Genomic DNA, 23,332 nt, shown 5'->3' on the forward strand with positions numbered 1-23,332 from the left:
AAGGAAGATTGAAGTGTGGGGCCGCAGAAGAGCAATGGAAGAGACATTGTGGAAAGTCATCCATGTTAACCTCCCTATGTTGCCTGGACCCACTTTGGCCTCCCTGCACCAGTCCCATCTTTATTCTTAGGGGCACCCAGTGTGGTTCAGGAAAATAGGTTCAGGAAAATAGAATTGGTCAGTACACGGTCAAGAGCCTGGCTGTGCTACTAAATCGCTGTGAGAGCTTGGGCAGATTACTTAACCACTCTGAGCCTCAACAGTGGAGAGAATAACAGTAAAGATCTCATAAGATGGCTCTGGGGGCTCAGTAAGGACATTCACAGGATACAACAGTGCATCACAACTGTTCTAGAAATGTGAGCCCATGTATTTTATTGTTGGTCATCTGGACTCTTAATAGAAAGTGTGGGTCTCCTGTGAGCAACTTCCAACTGTGAACCAACAGATATTCACTGAGATGCTGCTACAGCTCAAGCCATATGCTCTGCCCTCAGGGGGTACAAGAATGAGACAGTTTTAATAAGGAGGGTAAGATAAGTCAGGAGCCCAGTCTTGAAGGAGTGGCGCATGAATACATGGAGAACACCCCACGATAGGAAAGAGTGAAAAGCCAGAGTGCACAGCCCCAATTGCCAAAGACTCCGGGGGCTAGGTACTTGTCAGGCTAAGCTCACTCAAGGCGGGGTCTTGGCATTCTTCAAGGGTTTGGACTGAGGGATTAGATGTGTGCTTGTTCAGACGAGCACTTCCTATGACCAGGAGGTTAACAAGTATATAAAATCCTGCTGTAAGGAGAGAGGAGATGGCCACCCTTTAATCCTATGTGTTCACTCAACACATACTTCTTGAGCACCCACTCTGTGCCAAGCATGGGGATATAAAGACGAAGAAGGCAGACATCACCCCTGCCTTCTGGAGTGTGACGCCTGATGGGGCAGAGGGAGACCAGCCTAGGAGATGGGTGAATGGAGCTGTGCTGTGCTGTCAGGGTGTGGGAGGAAACAAATAATCAGATAATAAAAACATTCTTATCCATCCAAAGTCTAAAGAGAATTGTGGCTTGGGATCCCTGGGTGGCGCAGCGGTTTGGCGCCTGCCTTTGGCCCAGGGCGCGATCCTGGAGACCCGGGATCGAATCCCACATCGGGCTCCCGGTGCATGGAGCCTGCTTCTCCCTCTGCCTGTGTCTCTGCCTCTCTCTCTCTCACTGTGTGCCTATCATAAATAAATAAAAAAAAAATAAAAAAAAAATGTTTAAAAAAAAAAAAAAAGAGAATTGTGGCTTGCAGGGTTCCAGCCCATATCACAGCGTGGACCGTAGAAGGGTGAGCTAAAGCTGAGAGACCCTTGGAACTAACTGGCACACTCACCCTCTGCCCAAGTCTGGACTTCTGGTCCTATCCTTCCCTGACCATCTGGCCAAACCATGTGCAGCTTTCTCTGAACCAGTGGCCTCTCTCAGTTCCGACAAGAGAGGCACCAAGCTGCTGCTGGAAGGTCAGCCCACCGGGAGGATTTCATGTAACTAGCAGGTGCTCTGAAGGAAATAACCCCGTTCCTCCCCAGGTAGCAGGGGAGGAGCCTGGCAGCATTCTGACCTTCTGGAATGTGGGGAGCCCCAGATAAGAAGTCTCACCAATAAGTGCCTCACCTGCTGCCAGCGCCCTTCCAGGAGTTTTTGCCTAGAGAACTTTCCCCTGGGGCAAGGCAGATCCATGGGAGGCAGGAGAAGTTTCTGGAGTGTTGTCCAGATTGGTAAGTGGCAGGAAGCAGGCGGCTCACATAGGGAGGGGTGGGGGAGCCCCATCTGAGTTCCCTGGCCTTTACCCCTCTCATCTCTCCCAGCCCTCCCCTCCTTGTGTCCTCCCATCCCTGCTAGCCAGCCCTGCCCCATGTTATCACTTAATCAGATCTTTCCCACCTCAGCCAGAATAGATGTCTGTGCACCTGATCCTGTTGCAATAGAGCCAGCCTGTACCCAGGTTCCACAGCTTCTTGAGGCACAGGTCCCCCCTCCCGCCTCGAGCTATACCTAGAACGTCCCAGATGGGTCAGAGAGTGGGGCCAGACATCATAGGTTTGGGACCCCAGAATCTTCTGACCTATGTCAAAGTAGCCTGCCTTGGCTCTTCCCTTGGAGGGATTCTCTGAGCTTTGCTTTTCTGCTCACAGCCCAGCCCCACCTCCATGCCCGTCTGCACCCTGTCTCTGCCCAAGTGATGCTGGATGGGTGTGGGAGGGGTGGTGTGACTATTTGAACATTGTCCTCTCTGACAGCACATTTTTGGTTTTAGGATTTCATTTATTCATGAGAGACACAGAGAGAGAGGCAGAGACACAGGCAGAGGGAGAAGACTCCCTGCAGGGAGCCTGATGTAAGACTTGATTCTGGGATCATGCCCTGAGCTGAAGGCAGACGCTCAACTGCTGAGCCACCCAGGCGTCCCTGACAGCACATTTTTGTATAGGTTTTCCTATGTGCTGGCGGAGAAGGCCTCGGGGTGGGAAAACCTCCCAGGGAATCCTCTCTGCTCTCTGGGGGAAGGTGCTGCTGATCTGGAGAATTTCTAGAGTCTATGAGGTAATGGAGCAGGAAGTGGGTGGGGATGAAACAAATGGGTGTTTGTCCCTATTCTGTCCTGGCTTCTGGTGGAAATGCCGGTCCACGGTTGGGCCACAGTGTGCAGGCCCAAAGGTGTCAGCTCGTGCGACCTGCATGGGAATCAGGCCCAGGCATATGAGACTGAGCAGCTGGGGAGTGGAGGGTCTAGCCACCTGCCTCCTGCCTCCTTTTCAAGTCAGCAGTGTATACAGAACACCTGCTTTGTGCCAGGCTCTGTGCCCTACACTGGGGACATGAAAACCATAGGGCAGAGTCCTGCATCTGGGAGCTCGGGGCCTGGGGAGGAGGCAGTGGAGAGACAAAACTATGAAGGAGGTCACCGAGTGGTACACTGGGGACTTGGCAGTCAGGAATGGCTTCCTGGAGGAGGTGACTCTGGTCTGGGTCCTGCCCTTGGTCACAAAATGTCTGTGGATTCTTGAGGGAAAGAGGAGGTGGGGAACCTCCCCTGAGCCTGGCTCCTAGGCTCACCTGGGGATTTTCTGGGAACGTGTGAAGCGACGTGATGCTAAAATCCACAGTGAAAGCCAAAGAGAAAGAGACCAGGGTAGGAGGGAGCCTGTCCACCAGGCCACTGTGGGGACAGGAGAGTGGGATGCATTTGTCTGCTTTTACATCTTTTCTCTACTTTCTAATTTATCTCAGGGGCACAAGTTTCAAAAAAAAAAAAAAAAGGTAAAAAATAATAATAAAATAAAAAAATAAGTAGAAAAATTTCTGCCTTAAAAAGTCTTTGTTTTTTATTTGATTGGTTTTCTCGGTAAGAGACAAGAAGGGAAAGCTCTTTAGACTTTGGATGGATAAGACTGTTTTTATTATCCTCTTTTCTATAAACCTGCACTGCTCAGTCAGTAACAAAAGCCGGGTCAGTGGGGGTGCCCAGGTCTGAATGGGCGGGCGCGGTCCTGCGGGAGGAAGCCGGGGGGCGAGGAAGGCAAGGGAGGCCCAGCTGACTCACCGCCCCTCCCGGGCTGTGGCATCCTGCCCCTCCCGAGCACACACCCCAAGGTAGGCACAGATTTTCCCTGGCCTGCGGCCAGCCCGGTCCCGGGAGCACTTATGGGCACCAAGGGCTCCTTATAGGACTCGTTCTGCCGGCCGGGCGCGGCGGTGGAGGGAGCCCTGGCCAGCACCATTGTTCCTGGGGCCGAGCGGATACGGCACGGACGGCGCGGGCCCTCACCGGAGGCAGGAGGCCAGGGGCCTGGGCCACCATTTCCTGCTAACCTTAAAGCCACAGAGAAAACTCTCACCCTGAATCAGGATGTGGTGACTCAGTGTTTGGAAGTGTCCTAGGTTAAATGACGGCGCGTAGGACTTCCATACAATGCTGGTTGTGTGCGAGGACGGGCTTCCAGGCCGGGCCTGGCACCCTCCCGTGGGTAACCTTGGGTAAAGCACTTGGCCTCTCAGACCCGGTTTCCTCCCCTGTAAGAAGGAGCTAAGTAAGGATTCTTGTTCAGAAGCTTCACAGGCTGCCGGGCGCCAGACGCAGGCATGGGAGCTGCCCTGTGGGCTGGAGTCAGCACCCATGTGGGCGCTGGGTCTCCGAGGTGGCCACACGAAGGGCCACAGCTGGGGCACCTGGCTCCCTGAGCGCCCTAGAGAAGGCCAGCACCCCCCAGCGGCATGGGCCCTGGCCCGTCCACACTGAGTTCCACTCACTGCAAGTATGGGATGCTCCAGGAGCCCCCCACCTGTCCCATCAGCAGCATTTCTGTGCCCTTCTTCACCCAGGCTCACGCTGCCCGCTGCCCACGCAGGCCCCAGTGTGGCCCCCAGATCCCACAGGCATGTTGTGGTCTACCACTGGGAGTGTTTCTGCCCCAAGGGACAGCCCTGTGGAGGAAGGGACAGGGACAGGGGTGCACACCAGCACAGGAAGAGGCCCCTGGCTGGAGGAAGGCAGGCATTCTAGAGCAAAGGTCTCCACACACCAACTGTGACCCACAGAAAAGAGAAATTTTCCTGGCAACCTGGTACACGTGTGTGTGTGTGTGTGTGTGTGTGAGAGAGAGAGAGAGAGAGATGAAACAACAGATTCAGGACACTGTTTCTGTTTCCCATGGGCAATGTACTCCGGTTTGCTAATCTAGTCTACTTAATCTTTTAATACTGTTGGTGACAAACTAAATAGATTTCACCACCCACGAATGAATCTCAACCCACACTGGGAAGCCCCAGGGCTAGGGGCACTGACGGAGGCTCAGGGAGACTGGCCCAGAGTGGAGAGGGCGAGGCAGGCTGTGGCCTGAGTGTGGTCTGAGGGGCACTGGAAACTGGCAGGGTATTCTAAGAGGGATTGAGGTCCCAGGTCCCAGGCACCCCAGGTGGTCCTCAGCAGTGCTGTGACAAGGGCTGTCGTGGGCTCAGACTGGCTTGAAAGGAAAGAAAGTAGACTATGGCCACATGCTGGGAAGTCCACAGCCCATCAACTGTACCTCTGTGTTGATTCTTTGGCAGCATTGCTGTGTCCCCAGGGCCTTGGCTTTTTCTCTCCACTTCTCTCCTCTTCCATTTCATAGCTCCAGGCCTAATACCAGGCACAGCAATGGCCAGAGCAAGAACAGGGACTGTCTCATCTGGGTCTCCTTAGGCATAAGGGACCCCTTCCTAGGGGTCCCCTAAAAGCTTCCCCCTGAAAGGGCTGGACACGGTCACACAACTGTCCCAGCCAGGGCATGCAATGAGCCTATTGAATGTCGGAAAGTCACCAACTACATCCCCTTCCTGCCGATACCTCCTACCAATAAGCCCATTTGGGGAATTTAAGGAAACAATTTGAATGGAGACAACCATCTCTGCAGCATTATTTATTGGGACATTATCTATGACAGGGAAAGCTGGAGAGAGCCAACAAACTTGCACAAGGGCCTAAAGGGGTAAATGACATTTACTGACTTGATGGAATGTAATTGTGGCTTTGAAAGTACAGTCAATCCTTGGAGTGCCTGGGTGGCTCAGTTGGTTAAGCATCTGACTCTTGGTTTCAGGTCGTGATCTTGGGGTTCTGGGATCAAGCCCTGTGTCGGGCTCCCTGCTCAGTGAGAAGGCTGCTTCTCCCTCTCCTTCTCCCTCTGTTCCTAACTCTGCTTGTGCTCTCTCCTTCTCTCAAATAAATAAATAAAATCTTTTTAAAAAATGAAAGAAGGTAAAATCAATCGTTGGAGCACCTGGGTAGCTTAGTTGGCTAAGTGCCAACTCTTGACTTCAGCTCAGGTTATGATCTTGAGCTGCTGGGATCAAACCCCTGGTCAGGCTCTGCACTCAGCAGGAAGTCTGCTTGAGATTCTCTCTCCCTCTCTTTCTGCCCTCCTATTTGTGCTCTCTATCTGTCTAAAAAAATAAAAAAGTACAGTCAATCCTCATTACTCACAGATTCTCTATTTGCAAATTTACCTATTCACTAAAATTTATTTGCAACCTGCAAATCAATACAGCACTTTCATGGTCATTCATTAGCATGTGCAGAACAGCAAAAAGTTTGAGCTGTCGACGTGCATGTTCCCACCTGAAGCTAAACAAGATGATAATCTCCCTTCTTGTTTCAGCTCTCACACTGTAAACAAGTGTCCTTTTCAAAGTCTGTTTGGTGCCATGTCTTTCATATTTTTTGTGCTTTTTGTTGGTGATTTTGCTATTTAAAATCACCCCTAAATTAGTGCTAAAGTACAATCTAGTGTTTAAGCGCAAGAAGGCCGTGATTTGCTTTTCATAGACAATACCTGTTCAGTAAGTTTATAGTGCTATTGGCCAGGAGTTAAGCATTAGTGGATCAACAGTATATATTGCATAAGATGTCTTTAAACAGAAATGCATCTAAAATAAAGGTATGTGTTGATCAGTTGATGAAAATATGGTGACCAGAGGTTTGCAGGAACCTAACTCCTATTTCCCCTGGGAGCAATGGTTCAGTGTTCACTGATTCAGTGTTCAGGCCAACTTCATAGAACTATCTTGAGTAACAAGAATCAATTTTATTGTGAAGTTGTGTAGCAAAATATAAAATATAAAAAGTAAGAATACAAAATGTATGTGCATCATGATCTACAATTTTATGGAAAATATATATGCATAAGTACCAAGCTTGGGAGGGAAGGTAACATAACAAAAAAATTCCTTTATTATTATGATTATTTTGATAATTAACTTAGAATCTTCGAGTTGAAAAACAATAACAGCTCTACTTCCTGCTGTGCGATTTTAGTTTGAGTTATTAAAATCACTATGGAGTTGAGGCGTTTTAAATTAACAACATCAAACTCTCAAAGGACACCTGCTCCAATCACAGTGGCACAATTATGGGAATGTATCTGTTTGAAGGAGGATTTTGCACCAGAATTATGGGGTCCAAAGCACAGTTTTAGGATGGGTTTTGTCTTATTTTTCCCTCTTCAAAGATAAGCATCAAACAGATAGTTGTACATTCATGTTCATGGTAGCACTATTCATAACAGCCAAAAAGTGTAAGCAGCAGCCCAAGGGTCCATCAAGGGATGAATGGATAAGCAAAATATATACAGTATATTCACATAATGGAATATTATTCAGTTTTTAAAAAGAAAGGAAAGTCTGACACAGGTCACAACATATATGAACCTTGGATATTATGTTCAGTGAAATGAGCCAGCCTCAAAAAAGACAAATCTTATATGGTTCCACTCACATAATGTACTTAGAATAATCAAATTCATAGAGACAAAATATTGGGACAGTGGGGCACCTAAGAGGCTGTCAGTTAAGCATCTGACTCTTGTTATCAGCTCAGGTCTTGATCTCAGGGTTGTAAGATCAAGCTCTGCTTTGGGCTCCACACCGGGTATGGAGCCTACTTTTAAAAATATAAATAAGTAAATAAATAAATAAATAGGCAGGGACTAGGGGAAGGGGAGACATGGCGAATTAATGTGCAATGGGTACAGAGTTTTCAGTTTTGCAAGATGAAAAGTGAATGATGGTGATGGCTGCAGAACACTATGAATGCACTTAATGCCACTGAGCTGTACACTTAAAAATGATTAAGGTGGTAAATTTTGTTCTGTGTGTTTTATACAATTTTCTAAAAGAGGGGTACATGAGGGATGCCTGGGTGGCTCAGCAGTTGAGCATCTGCCTTCAGCTCAGGGCATGATCCTGGAGTCCTGGGATCGAGTCCCACATCGGGCTCCCTGCATGGAGCCTGCTCCTCCCTCTGTCTGTGTCTCTGCCTGTCTCTCTCTCTCTCTGTGTGTGTCTCTCATGAATAAATGGATAAAATCTTTTTAAAAATTAATTAATTAATTAATTAATTAAAATAAAAGAGAGCTATACGATGACTTAGAGACCCTGGACTTAAACCTCATAGGCCCAAGGGTGTCTGAATGTGAGGAACTATGGATTACTTCATCTTCAGGGGGTCTTCAGGGAGACTTGATTCCCGCCAGAACATCGCTTGGCATCGCTGACCTCCTGGGTCTCACTGTCTTGATTTGGGCCTCTCCCTTCCAGCCTGAAGTTTCTGAGGCTTTGTGTACAGCCTGCATTCCCCCAAGTTCCAGAAAAGGGAAGGCAACACTTCATAAAAATGAAGACAGTTGGGAAGGAGAAGGCGGCAGTGCTGGTGGTGAGCCCCACCATGCTGAGATACTACCCAGCTATGTAGAAAAACCTGCCACGGGGGTATCGCCCTAGTGCTCCTCCCTCGCTCTCAGCCCCTGACTGCCCCTCCCTAGCCCACACCTTCTTGCCACAGCCCAGAGACTGAGCCATGCGGATCTGAGACTGAGCATCCATTTGACTCTCTAACCTTTCATATGGGGTTATCCCTAGGGCAGTGCCTTTTTTCAGAACCTCTAGGTGCATGACACTCACCTGCCCTACACACCTGAGGCCTCAGCTCCCAGCTGCGCTATCCAGGTGAACAGACTCATGTTCCCAAGAGAACAGGTGATTTTCCTGTCTCTCCCACTCAAAATCTTGACCTTTGAAGTCCGCCTCCATCATCCAGGATAGCATGTTCTTTCTTTCTTTGTAAATGTAAATAATGGTTTTTTTCTAATTGGTTTAAACATTCAGAACCCTGTCAAGCAGTTCTCCTGGGAATCCGTGGCATGATTGGTTTATTGGGTCTCATTCCAGAAATTTTCTGTGCATCTGTAAACAAATGCACATACACATGCACATACATTTTTTCCTTTTTCTACATAAATCACAGTGCAGGGGCAGCCCCGGTGGCTTAGCAGTTTAGTACCACCTTCAGCCCAGGGCCTGATCCTGGAGACCCTGGATCGAGTCCCACATCGGGCTCCCTGAGTGGAGCCTGCTTCTCCCTCTGCCTGTGTCTCTGCCTCTCTGTGTGTGTGTGTCTCTAATGAATAAATAAATAAAATCTTTAAAGAAAAAATAAATCACAGTGCACTGGGCATGCAAGTCTGTGCCTTATATTGGCCCTAGAGCTTATTCCCTTTGGTATACAACAATTTGTACATTCTTTTTGAAGGCTGCTGAGTGTTCCACTGTGCAGACATAATTTCTTTGACTGGTCCTTTCTGAACGAACTTTTAGGATGTATCTTATCTTTTCTGGAAACAACAGGCTCCACTAAACAGCCTTGTACATCCATCATTTTGTTCCTGTGCATTATTTATAGGACAGAGTCCAAAAAAGTGAAATTGTTGGATCAAACAATATGTGCATTTAATGCTATGACTGATATTGTCAAAATAATACAGCAATCTATGGCACTGTTACTTAAACTGGAGATGGCACTGGATTTCACCCTGGAGCTGTAGGTGGGCTTTGACGGTTTGTGAGTCCCCAGGTCTGTAGATAAAAATTGTGCGTGTACATAGGTACATCTTTATAGGGTGGCCAAAACTTTCATCAACTCCTAAGAGGGATCTGTGCCCCCTAAATGTTCTCTCACTCACCCGGTTGATTGGTCTACCAGCTCTCCCAGAAGTGAACTTCTCCTCCCTCAGGAAGACAGGACTGGGACATTCCTTCCTCTGGGTCTTTCTGGGGAAATTTCTCTCTTGTCTTCTGCACCACTCTGAATGGTTATGGCTAACATGGCTAACATGGTTACCCCAGACTCACTGTGTGCCAGGAAGGCTTAGCTAGTTCTCACCAGAACCAAATGAAAGAGGCAATCGCAACCTCCTCTGTTTGATGGACAGGGGCTTGGAGGTACAGATGAGTCAAATAACCTGCCCAGCAGGCAAAGCTGGAATTGGAACCCAGGAGGAACAATGCTGCATCCCCAGCCACATAAATGGGTGGGTAAGATGGGAAACAGAGAGACAGGTTCCAGGGGTTCTCAGTTCTAACTGCACCATCTGGGGAATGTGTAACAATGCAGCCTCTCTCACTGGTTTGGTCAGAACCTCTGGGGGAGGATCCAGACATTGGGGATTTCTCAAAGACCCCAGGAGTAACAGGACTCAGAGCACAGATATCCATGTATTTTAGAAATCTCCTTACCCCTACACCATATATTTTGTTGATTCTTTTCCTTCTTAAGCAGTTTTCAAAATAATAAGCATTGGTGATATAATGAGCATGGCTGCCTTCCAAAATAATAAACATCCTTACCCAAAAGTGATCCCAAAAAGGGCTTAAAGTATCATTTTAAACTCATGGACTTCAACCTAGTTGATATATTTCAATCCACAGGTGTTATCCTTATTTTTTTTTAATTTTTATTTATTTATGATAGTCACAGAGAGAGAGAGAGAGAGAGAGAGGCAGAGGGAGAAGCAGGCTCCATGCACCGGGAGCCCGACATGGGATTCGATCCCGGGTCTCCAGGATCGCGCCCTGGGCCAAAGGCAGGCGCCAAACTGCTGCGCCACCCTGGGATCCCGGTGTTATCCTTATTTGAAGCTCAAATTGTCTCATCTTTGGTCAGCAAGAGCTTTCTGAAACCTCCTGACCTAACCCCAGATGCCGTTGAAAGTTTTCTCACTTCTGATCTGATAAGATGCTCAGGCCCTACTTCTCCTCCCCAGCCCTGGAATCAACATTTCTCCCAGGGTGCAATCTCGGTGCTGCTACTCTCTTATTATATTCTAGTGCTTTAACCAGCTGTCTACATGTGAAGGACCTATTCTCCATGTTCCAGGGAAAAATAAGTGTCCAAACTTACTGTTAAGCTCCAACCTACCTTAAGAGATCCCTTCAAATTTTGGCTCAGCCTTTAGAGAATGTATAGATGACTAATCTGTGTTTGTTCATGAGAAACAGATTCTGAACAAAGTTGTACTTGGAATACACTTAATCACAATATATTACTATAATAACATATTCTTCCACTTTGAGGGCCAGCCCCAAACATCTAAAAATATCTCCTGCTCTTGGGAAATACAAACTGAAGGTTAAAATAAGAGAGCAGTTTAACCTGCCAAGAAAATATGGAAAGCTAAATATAAGTTAAAAAAGAAAGTAAAGACAACTACTTGAAACTGCCTAACCTGTAAAGAATCCAACCTAGACTGTTTGGGGCAGAAATGAGCTAACAAATACTAAGTTTAAATTCACCTGGAGTTTGTCCTTGGCCCTGGTCCCTTCTTCTGTCCAGAAGGTAGAGGGTGTGGAAATAAAAAATAACATTCCTCTGCGTCACATTGATTATGCAACACTAAAGCCATTTCAGAAGATTCTAAGCAATTTGAGTAGCTACCCAAATGCTCAGAGGCCCCTGCCCTCAGAGGTGAACTCTGTTGTGAGAAGAGATCCAGAGCTGTCCTACTCCATGTTCCATGTGACCTCAGGCTCAGGCCTCTCCAATATGGCACCACATCACAGTGTGGTGAGAATTTAATGCTGACACATAAATAATGTGCATTTGGCAATGTCTGCCCAGGGGCAGTCTCTGATGGCAGGAGGGGAGGCAGGAGCAGACCTCTCTGCAGGCACTGACAGGCACAGTGGTGCTGAGGCACCCTGACACACCCCCAGGTCTAGCAGAGGTGAACTGGCAATAATCAGTGACAGGAATCAAATGTCAGCTCTCTGGTCTCAGAAAGCTCAAGGGAGTTAGAATTGCCACAGAGACTAAATGAGGCCATCTGAGTGGATACATTTCATAAACTGAGGTGGTAGTCATGTCATCATTGATTCACTCTAAAGAATGTTCTTTGATTCCATCCCCACCCATTTTGTTTTAGGCCCTATGCTAGGCACCATGAATATAGCAGAGAATAGCACAGAGCATTCTCTGCCCTCAGAGGTCTAATGTGAGTCTAGGATTTTACAAATTCCGGTGCAGTCACTAAATCCCAAAATAATTCCCACTACTAGCTAGCATTGTTTGGGTGTTGACAGTATGCAAGCATTTCTATGCATGTCCCAAGTGTTGATGAGGAGGATGCTTGGCAGGTGCCCAAAAGCACCAGCAGCCCCTGTCACTGAGATTAACATGCAAGAGCCCAGTTCAGGGGGGACAATGGCTTCTGTCCCTCAACAACCCCTCTTTGGGATAAGCTAGCCAACTCACTCACAGGCAGCCCCAGACCCAACCCAAGATTTCCAAAATTCATGGGGACACTGATTATTAAGATCTGGGGAAATGTGAGGACACCTGAGTGCCTCAGTTTGTTAAGCATCCAACTTTAATTTCAGCTCAGGTCATGATCTCAGGGTTGTGAGATTGAGCCCCGTGTTGAGCTCCACACTGAGCATGGAACCTACTTAAGGTTCTCTGTCTCTCTCTCACTCTCCCTCTGCCCCTGCCACCTGGTCCCAGCTCATGCTCTCTCTCTCTCAAAAAAAAAAAAAAAAAAAAAAGAAGTCTGAGGAAATGTACTCCCAGAGCTGGTGCTTTAAGTGAAGGCCAAGCTTCGAGAGGTGTCTGGAGGTGTTGTCCAGTCCAGCAAGAGCTTTATGGTCACCCTCTTAGTCTACTTTGGCTTCTCACCTCCTGTTCCTTTTCTTAAGAGCCCATGAAATCTCTATAATTTCAAAAGTACTCTTCTTCTCCAGAATAATAGCAGTGGAAGCCTCATAAAGGATGGTTGACATATTTATGTCTATGTATTGTTTATTTGTAAGACGAGAACTGCCAGTCTCATAAAGCCAGGGATATGTTATGAAAATCAGAACTGACAGTTGCATATCTTTCAGCTAAACTAGACAGATGTTACATGAAGTTGTTTAGTCTGGAAGTTCTCTAATTGCATCATTCAGAAATGACCTACTCTCACGTCATTGACAACCAAAATTTACCAAACATAGGAAGAAAAAAGTGAGCAGGAATGAAAGTTAACAGAATCCACAAGCTGCACAATCAAGCACCAAGACTGAGAAAATGGAATTATCAGATATTGAATATGAAATTAATACCATGCAAATTTAATACAAAGACACCCATACTTCAACACATTGTATAACTATTGCCCAAATTGCAAAGCACCAAAGGCAGAAAGAAGACTCCCAAAGACTCCAAAGACAGATTCCTACAGAAGACCAGCAGTGCAACAGACAGCTCTCCTCTCAGCAGCAACAATGGCAGCTGGAATATAATGGAATAATATAGGAAGATGTAGAACACAGTGGGAAAATAGAAGTGCTGAAAGGAAATAATTATCAGGGGAAAAATAACATTTTCTGACAAATCAAACTGGCTACTACCAACTGCCCTTTCCTAAAGAAACTAGTAATGATTGTACTGCAGGAAGGAAGAAAGTGATCCCAGAAGAATTATCTGAAATACAAGAATATCTTCATGACTCAAAGTAGGGAAAGGTTTCTTAAACTTGATCAAAAATCACAGTCTGTAAAGGAAGAGATAAACATATTCAGTTACACTGAAATTAAGAACTCATTTCATCAAAAGGCATCATAAAATGTGTGAGAAATATACTGGGGAAATATATTTGCAATGTTATAATATTCAGTGAGATCCACACTATTAGAATTACTCTGAATCAAAAAGAAAAAGACAAGAAATTTGTAACCAATAATTTTTTTTAATTTTACAGAGGATGAAATATGTTAAAATAAAATAAGCTCATTGTTATCTATAATCATAAAAAAATTAAAATCTAATGAGATATATAGAAATATTCCCAAGGAATATACCAAAGGACAAAAGAAAAAAAAACTCTTCTTGCACTAATGAGTTTACCAAGTGCAGGATACCATGTTAACACACAAAACAATAGATCATGTTTCTATCTACTGGCATTGAACAATTGGGAAATGAAATTTGTAAAAAGCAATACTATTTACAATAGCTCCCAAAATAAAATTGTTAGGCATAAATATAGGATGTGTGTGTAGTATCTGTATGCTAAAAATTACAAAATATTGGTAAAAGAAGTCAAAGAACTTTTCAATAATTGGAAAAGCATACCATGTTCATGGATTGGAAAACTCAGAAAGATGTCAGTTCTCCCCCAAACTGATCTATAGATCTAACACAAAATCCCAACAGATAGATATTCTACATATTGACAGTCTGCAGCTAAAATCTGTGTGGAAGGCAACAGAATTAGGGAAGAGGATGAGCTATCTCCTGAGAATGGGCAGAAATGTGAGCCATCTGCATTGACAACTCTTTTGATTACTGTAGCTTTACAGAAAGTTTTAAAATCTGGTAGTGTGGGCAGGCCAGGTAGCTCAGCGGTTTAGTGCCACCTTCAGCCCAGGGCCTGATCCTGGAGACCGGGGATTGAGTCCCATGTTGGGCTCCCTGCGTGGAGCCTGCTTCTCCCTCTGCCTGTGTCTCTGCCTCTCTCTCTCTCTCTCTCATGAATAAATAAATAAAATCTATAAATAAATAAATAAATAAATAAATAAATAAATAAATAAATAAATAAATAAAATCTGGTAGTGTGATTCCTCCACACCACAAACCTGGGAGCCATCCTTGGCTCTCTCTCTCCATCACTACAAATCTCCAGTGGTGGTCTATTAATCCAACACATTCTTTCTTTTTTTATTCAAAATGATTTTATTGCTTTATAAAAGAAAAAATTACCAATGATGCCATGTAAGAAACAGAACATTATGACTATCTTTGGAGGTCTCAGTACACTCATTCCCAATCCCATCACTCTCTCCCTCAGAAGGGCCATTCTCGGAAAGTCCTGAGGAGAAGAGTTTCTGAGGGTATTGAGGAGTAGCAATGAGTTCTAATTTTGTATCTGTTGGATTTGAGGAGCTTGAGGGAGCAAATCCAGGACTGGGATGGGGCAAATGAGGTGCTCGAGGTGCAAGATTTAATAAGGCACTCACTCTCAGGGTTCTACAAGCACAAGGTTGGCCCCTGCAATGGCACAGCTGAATAGAGACATACAGTGAGCAACTGTATATATGGGACTGAAGGTCAGCCTATATGGCACTTAGAAGTATAGATTAAAAAGAAGAAAAGAAGGGATCCCTAGGTGGCGCAGCAGTTTGGCGCCTGCCTTTGGCCTAGGGCGTGATCCTGGAGACCCAGGATCGAATCCCACATCGGGCTCCCGGTGCATGGAGCCTGCTTCTCCCTCTGCCTGTGTCTCTGCCTCTCTCTCTCTCTCTCTCTCTCTCTCTCTCTCTCTCTCTCTGTGACTATCATAAATAAATAAAAATTAAAAAAAAAAGAAGAAAGAAGAAGAAGAAGAAGAAGAAGAAGAAGAAGAAGAAGAATCATAGATTTAACAGGAGTGAGGAGAGAGAAAACCAAGGAGGCTCATGAGGACATCCTAAGGAGATCCCAGAAAGTAGAGGAGTAGAGAAAGTCTGAGACAAATCAACAGCAAAACCACTTGGTGCTCTCATGTTGACCCTCTCCCTCAGGCCTCTAACTGATCATGCTATCTGGTGGACATTTAGTTCTTTCCCTGGGTTGACCAACATGGGTATAAATCCAGCACAAAAGCAAACAAAGGCAGAGCCCAGAGAGAACTGGGAAAAGTTTTGGTTTCTCCACCAAGGGGATAATAAAAGGCTGGACAGAGCAAAGAAGTGATTAAACTGGAATGGTATTGCCCAACTGGTATCTGACCACAAGAGTGTCAGATACTATCACCCAGGGGCCCAAACCAAATGCCCACAGGGCCAGGCAGGCACTGTGAGTGGGTAAAGGGAGCCGAGGAAAGGAAATACTATTCCATAGTGAGAGTGAGCAACAGAAAACATGCCACACAATGGGTGGGGCGGGGGGTGGGCGGTAAAGAAGAGGTGGTCCACTGAGAACTCTATGTCCTTTTTAAAGAAATGGTCACATCTCATTTCAACCTACTCTGGCCTGGGAGTGTGCTCACTAGTACTATGGATTTCTCAAGAAATGTCTGCAATCTGAATTTTTCACATGAAATATCCTATTTTAAATACTGGCAACTTATTCAGAAATGTTTTTAAAAATTTTGTATGCCAACATGATTTGTGCCAAGAAGACATAATCCATAGGCCAAATTACCCAAGTCCTTCTATCAGTGACCTCTGTGTTAACCACTTGAATTTTCTAAAAAAAAAAAAAAATCCACTCTTCCCCAAGGCCAGTCTTCCTTCTCTATTTCCCTCTTGGTTCACACCTAACTTCACCTGAAGAGCTTTTAACTAGACAGAGGAGAAGAGATGCCCTGCAAAGGAAAGTATACCCTCCACAAGCAAATGATGGCTCTTCTTTTGTTTTTTTTCTTACAGATATTTGGGTGCTGGGTCTGGATCCTGGTAGCTGCCACCCACGTAGCGAACCCATTACTGCAAGGATGGGTGCTGTATGTCTCACTCACCTCATTTCTCATCTCCCTGATGTTCCTGTTGTCTTACTTGTTTGGATTTTATAAAAGATACCAGTCCTGGCGAGTCCTGGTAAGAACCAAAGGGAGTGACCCAGGCCCCTGGGCACCTCCTAATGTCCATCCTGGGCCTTCTGGGCTGGGAGGGAGAACAAGAGACCAGGCACCAGAGGCCTTTTCAGGACTGGGCCACTCTGGAACCAAGACTTTTTACTTTAATGTGTTTACTATTAAGCCATAATGAAAACATTCCTCTGCCACAGTAAATTTTTCATTGTATTCCCTCCCATTGTCTTCCATTTTAGGAATATACATATCCTATATCAAGCACATCCTGACTCATTTCCCTTTAAATTTTATTTATGGTTAAACTGTTGGAGCAGCATTAAAGGAAATGATAGTGGGTGGAGGGAAATCACCCCAATCCCACTGTGATTCCTATATTCCTTGCAAATCTTGTGTAAAAATGTACATATAATCACACTGAACCATTAATTTTGGATGTCAATTCTTTCATTAATATTGTCATTAAATTGTTTTCATGTCACATCATCTTGATAATCATTTAAAATTTTTCTGTTATTAAACAATTTGGAATATACACAAAAGTAAGGAACATCATCCTGTGAACCCTTAAGTAACCATAACCCAGATTCCTGCACTAGTAAGATATCACCACACTTGCTGTACTTAGCCTTTTTTTCCTAAAGGAATTTTTTTTTAAGATTTTATTTATTTATTCATGATAGTCACACAGAGAGAGAGACAGAGACACAGGCAGAGGGAGAAGCAGGCTCCATGCAGGGAGCCCGACATGGGATTTGATCCCGGGTCTCCAGGATCGCACCCTGGGCCAAAGGCAGGCGCCAAACCGCTGCGCCACCCAGGGATCCCTCCTAAAGGAATTTAAAGCAAACCCAAAACATCATATCATTCCATTCTACACACTTCAGGATGCCTCCAAAAGATATGCACGCTTTCTTACATTATCATGCTTATCTGAAGTTATTATCAATAATTCCTACGTATCATCTAAGACCCAGGCCATATTCAGCTTTACCCAGTTACACCTGAAATGTCTTTTTACAGTTGGCCTGTTTGATAGGGATCTTCATAGGCACCATGTGCTACACGTGGTAGTTATGGTTCTTGGGTATCTTTAATCTATAGGATGGCTCTCCCTGCCAGTGACCTTCTCCTTGAAGAAGGAGAGTCAGCTGTCCTATAGAAGATCTGACATTTTGGGTTTGTCTGTTGGCTTCTTCCTGGTGTGATGTGACTTGCTCCTCCAAGTCCCTGAATTGAAGATAGGTTAACCTTTCTGGCAACAACGTTTCGTTAAGTGTTTCCAGTCACATCACACACGGTGACTGGTGGTGGCCCCTCTTCCAGTGTGACAGGCTTGCCCCCATCAACTTTTTCCCAAACGCTTTTTTTCATCTCTTAATGAGTTTGCCTGAACTGCATATCTCATTAGGGGTTGCAAAATGCCAATTTGCCTATGATGACATTCCTTCCAGAATTGGTTACCACTTTTTTAAAGATTTTACTTATTTATGAGAGACACAGAGAGAGGCACAGAGACACAGGCAGATGGAGAAGTAGGCAGAGACAGTCTCCTGCAGGAAGCCTGATGCCGACCTTGATCCCAGGACCCCAGGAACATGCCCTGAGCCAAAGGCAGACACTCAACCACTGAGCCACCCAGGCATCCCATTGCAGGTCTGTATAATGCTAATGGTTACGAGCATAGGCTCAGAGTTAATCTGGCCTGGGTTCAAATCCTGACTCAGCTATTTGTTCACTAACCTTAACTTTGAGCCTCTGTTTCCTTTTCATTTGAGCTTTCCATTTCAGGTGTAACTGGGTAAATCTGAATATGGCCTGGGTCTTAGATGGTACCGAGGAATTATTGTTAATAACTTCATGTAAGCATGATAATGTAAGAAAGTGTGCATATTTTTTGGAGGGATACTGAAGGGTATATAGAATGGAATAGTACTGATGATAAGTAGTGCCTTGTCACAGTTGACAAGGTTACATGAGCTACCTGAGAAAAGGCTTAACATGGAATAAGCACTCAGCCAAATGTTGGCTCATGTTGATATCATTGTTGGCGTTTATTAATCCATCATTGTTCAACGTATCGATAGTTCCTCAGAAACACTGCAGAAAAAAAAGCAGGAGTCTGGGGAGCAGGCTTATCTCTTTTGCTCACTCCTCCCAGCTGTCTAGTCAGAGAGGCAAGTGTCACCTGCTGAAGTACCCACCTGACACTGGCTGTGCCCCCCCTCTGCCTTTGCAGGACAGCCTGTACCACGGCACCACTGGCATCCTGTACATGAGTGCCGCTGTCTTGCAAGCACACGCCACCATCGTGTCTGAGACCCAGGACCTGAAGAACTACTTCATAAACACTGCGGCCTCGGTGAGTGCTGCACAGAACACCGAGCCCCTGGGGAGCGCGTCGCAGGAGGCTCAGCTCTGCCTCCTGCAGGCCGGGCGACCCTGAGCCTCAGGCTGAAGAGGCCTTGAGGGACAGGAGGTGTGTGTGCGGTGTATGTGTGTGTGTCTATGTGTCTGTGTGTATGTGTCGCTATGTATGTCTGTATGTCTGTGTCTATGTCTCTGTGTCTGTGTGTGCGTGTGTGTGTGTGCACGTGTAAACAGCCGGGCACAAGCTCAAAGGGTACCAAGCACAGGTCCAGGTGTCATCTCTCATCTCCTGCTTTTCCCGCCTCAGCCTTGCTCACTTGTGGACCCAGTATATCGCCTTCACGAATTGGAGCGCATCTCTCTCTCCTATTGAAAATTCTTCCATGGCCCCCACTGCTTTGGACAGGAACCCGAATTCCTCAGCATGCCCAAACTGTTCCAGTGTCCTTTTATTTCAGTGACAGAAGTCCACAGGGCTGTTGGCTGATGGAATCCAGAGCCAGGTGGTCCAGCCAGTCGTAGGGAGAGCAGGACCCCCAAGACCTTAGGTCCAGTAGGACCAGAGACTCAGCCAGCCTGCCTGCCTTCCTAGGCGCCCCCTCACTTCTCCCTCGGTGGAAGGGCGCCTTCAGTTGGCAGCTTGCTCACAGCCAGCAGCTTCCTCTTCTGTAGTGGTCTAACCTCCCTTATTCCCACTTTGTAAACTTCTCAGAAAGGATCTAACACCCAGACTGGGTATAAACCCAACAGCGACCAGTCACTGTGCCCGGAAAAGTCAAGGCCTGTGTCAGCGTGGGAGTTCCTGCAAGGATCAGGTGGCAGCAGGAACGGTTGAGGGGTGAGGTGCCATTCCCCATTGTAAGAATGGGGTGCCAGTCAGGCACTAGGATGGCCACAAGGTATTCCAGCTGCCTTTCCCTCCTCCTCCAACTTTTTTAAAAGATTTTATTTATTTATTCATGAGAGACACACAGAGAGAGACAGAGACACAGGCAGAGGGAGACTCGATCCCAGGACCCCAAGATCACGACCTGAGCCAAAGGCAGATGCTCAACCACTGAGCCACCCAGGTGCCCCCCTCCTCCAACTATTTTAACTCCCCTAAAATCCCGACTCCAGCAATACCCACACGCCGCCCTCCCACGGTCTGGCCTGGCACCCTCTGGCCTCTCTCCTGCTGCTCAGATGCTCCAGCCAGGCTGACCTCCATGCTGCTGCCTGAACACACGACACCTGCTCTCACCTCCTCCTGGCAGGGACACCGTTTCTCCAGGAGGCAAACCCCGCACCTCCTTCTATTCCCTTCTCACAGACTACCTTCTCGGGGAGGCCTTGCCCTTCCCCCTTCCGAGCAGGCCCTGTACTCTCTCTGGCTTATCTTCTCCTGGGCATTCATCCCCATTAAACCTGCTACTCTACTGGTTTATTTTGCTTATTTTCTGCTTCTGCCACTAGAATGTAAGCACTGTGAGAATAGGAATTTTTGAATGTTTTGTTCACTGATACAGCACCTGTTGTTTTGGAAATATAGCAGGTGTTTGAAAGATATTCGTTGAATGAATGAATGAACAAGAAGAGGGTGTAAGCGGACAGTGGGGCAAAGCAAGGCTGGAATGGTCATCCGGGCCTGGAAGGCCTGTTAAGGGCAATGGCCTCTACCCTGAGAAGCAGGGACTCCTCACACAGTTTCAACTACATGATGGGAGCAACAAGATCACAGCTTCTTCTTGGGACAGATTAGAGGGGAAGATTAGCAGAAGTGGGCAAGTCAAGGCCACGAGAAGTCTTGGCGAGGGCGAGGGATGACAGCGACGGAGACGAGGAAGGAGAGGGCCTACCAGGAGATGGCCAGGCAGTACACGCAGATGGGTTTGGGGGTGGCTTTGGACACGGCAGTGGGGGAGGGAGGCATCAGGCTGGTTTCCGTCGGGCAGCGGGATGAGATGAGGGTCATGGCACCCCCTGAGCTCGTGAGGCTACTAGGGAGGAAAGCTCAGGAGTCCCGTCTGGACCACGGAGAGCTGGAGGGGCCTCCAAGCATTCACAAGGAGCTGACCGAGCAGGCGCTCAGCGCAGAGTGCTGGGCTACCGATGGACGTGGGGGAGTGGTCGGCGTCCAGAAGCGCTGGGACAAGGGGACAGTGAGAGACACAGGGCCCAGGCGGGGATGGAGCAAGCCTGCTGCTCGCAGATGCCGAGACTCGTGTGCCCAGGAGAGTCGGAGCCTCGGCCCCCGGGGACGGCGAGTGTCGAGGAGGGTGGAGTGGCCGGGCCAGCGGTGGCCGCCGCGCCGGCATGGGGCAGGCAGGGGAGGCAGGGCCAGGACAGGTGGCCTTCCAGGCTGCGAGCGCTGGGGGCCCCCGGGACGGAGGGGCGGCCTGCGGCCCCGGCCGTGCTAACACAGGAGCCTCCCGTCTTCCTCCAGTTCTTCGCCTTCATCACCGCCCTGCTCTACATCCTCCACGCCTTCAGCATCTACTACCATTGACGCGCAGGGAGCCCGGCTGCAGGGAGACGTGCCCCCTCGACACCTGGATTATCGGCTCCCGAAAGTAGCTTTCAACATTCGCCATCTGGATGACAAACAGAAGATCAAGGACATGGATGGGAAGGACAGACCAGCCGCTCAGACTGAGGGATGAGATCGCACTCCGGCCTATCTGCTTGGACATTTTCATTCATTATGGCGAATATGAAAAAGCTGGGGAGGGGGCTTGTTTGCTTGTTTGTTGGTTTGGTTTGGTCTTTGCCTGGAAAAGTAATGTCTCCCCAACAGGGAACCTCACTCTGTTGGAAAACTAATGATCTGAAGCCCTTGCCACCTTTGAGAATCCCAGATCTGCCATTGCCGCGCCCAGTTTGGGGATTCTCACTCAGCCGTGAGGTTCCCTACGGCAGGTTGAAGGGAACATGCGGTCTTGTTCTTTGAAAATCAAAATGGTGCTGTCAATGCCTTCAGATCTGAAGAGACCCACAGACCTGGTTCCTGGTGCCTGGTTCTGCCTTTGCTTTGGAGCAGTGGTCCAAACCGTCTCTCCCTCTCCCTGGGGGAGCTGACAGGGACCAGCCACACTGCCCCCCCATCCCATACCCCCTTCCCTTTCCTCCCCAGTTTTGGGATCCAAAGAAAATTTTCATAAAAGCAACTTTGAGGGTAGATTTGTGGGAAAAATAAGTGACTGACTCTACAAAATTGTGATGCAGTAAGACCTGAGGGAGGGAGAAGGGGAGAGAGGGAGATGCGGCCTGCTTCTCCACTTCTCCGGAAGTCAGGCCTGTCAGAAAACTGCAGGGCTACAGGACACCTGCACCAGGCCTCCAGAAGCCCTCCTCCTAAGGACCAGAAGCCACCTTTTTGCTCAGAAATGACCATCAAGGAAGGAGGCAGGACGTTCCATGCAAGGATTCTTCTGTGGCCTTCTGTCCTGACATGTGGGACATCTCAGGAGGCTGGAAAGGACCCCCTGCCCCCCGTCCCATGTTCTGTGGTCTTCCACCTGCACCCACTCTCCCTGCACTCCCTTGAGTGGTGCCAGCTGGGTGGGGCCCAGGGCCTCATGCGGTGAACGGTTCACACATCTGGATGTGCAAAGGCATTTGTGATTTGGGGCCATTCTCAAAGAAAAGGCTGGCGTTCTGCACACAGAAGCATAAAATCAAGGTGTTTGATTTCAAAGTAAATGTTTTTCAAAAGAAAGCTGTGCTCTCTGGCATCTCTTCATTGGTGCAGGGGCACCAGCCCCCAGCCGTTGTCTATATCCTGAGTCTCCTGACCCCAGGCAAGGAGGGCCCAGCATGTGTCTGCTATGGTTTTGAAATGAAATAAATTATTACGTGAAAGGGACTAGTCTTAGCCAATTCTAGGGCTTACAGTTTTGTACCAATGTTTTTCTGCTCCTGGGGGTGTAGGGGGCGGGTACAGAAAGCCACCAAAGAGAAAACTCTGGCTCATTTTTGTTGACCACTCACTTTCCAACCATCTTGAAAAGCCACCATTTATCCCTCATTTTATTGCCTGGGATGATTACTGTTCAATATTTACCAAGTAGCCAAATCCAAATAAAAGTTGTTTGTAGGTAAAAAGCATTGAGTTGGTCACTTTCATGATGTTAGCAGCCAGAACTGGTCACCATTCCACACATCCTGAGAGCAGTTTCACCCTGAGCCCCCCAGGGAGAGGGTTTCAGGGCCCAGCCCACCAGCCTTGCTCCTGGGGCAGCCGCAAGGATGGTCAAGTTTGTTTCCAGGGCTTGGGGCTTGTGTCATGTCCATTTCAGGAGGGACAGTTTGAATGCAAGTTCCAGAAAACAAACTCCAATTTAGGCAAAGCTGGGGGTGGGGTACACTAGCTGGGCTGGGGAGGAGAAGATGCCCCCATAGACACATCGGACCCCTTGTCCAGACCTCTGACTCATTCCCACTCTTCTTGATGGAGTGCTGTCCTTCTGTTTTGCCACACTGCAAGGTGCCCCACGATGACCCTGGGTGGACTTGGCCTTGAGCCCCAGCTCCCCTAAGTTCACCAGCAGTGGCCGTACTGCCCAGCCTGCCAGCACCTTCCAGCCCT

General features: G+C 47.4%; 1 protein-coding gene across 2 annotated transcripts in view; it reads left to right on the plus strand.

The window, feature by feature from the left end:
• Positions 1-22,851, plus strand: part of MALL (mal, T cell differentiation protein like) — a 29,319-nt gene extending 6,468 nt beyond the window's left edge. For both annotated transcript variants that reach the window (XM_077843347.1, XM_077843346.1), the window contains exons 3-5: positions 16,235-16,402; positions 18,635-18,757; positions 21,191-22,851. In XM_077843347.1, the coding sequence (XP_077699473.1) occupies positions 16,235-16,402; positions 18,635-18,757; positions 21,191-21,253 (354 nt within the window). In that variant the 3' untranslated portion in view covers positions 21,254-22,851. The remainder of the gene's footprint in view (positions 1-16,234; positions 16,403-18,634; positions 18,758-21,190) is intronic.
• Positions 22,852-23,332: the final 481 nt, after the last annotated feature.

The sequence above is a fragment of the Canis aureus genome, chromosome 12 (genome assembly GCF_053574225.1).
Source record: "Canis aureus isolate CA01 chromosome 12, VMU_Caureus_v.1.0, whole genome shotgun sequence".
NCBI classification, from domain to species: Eukaryota; Metazoa; Chordata; class Mammalia; order Carnivora; family Canidae; genus Canis; species Canis aureus.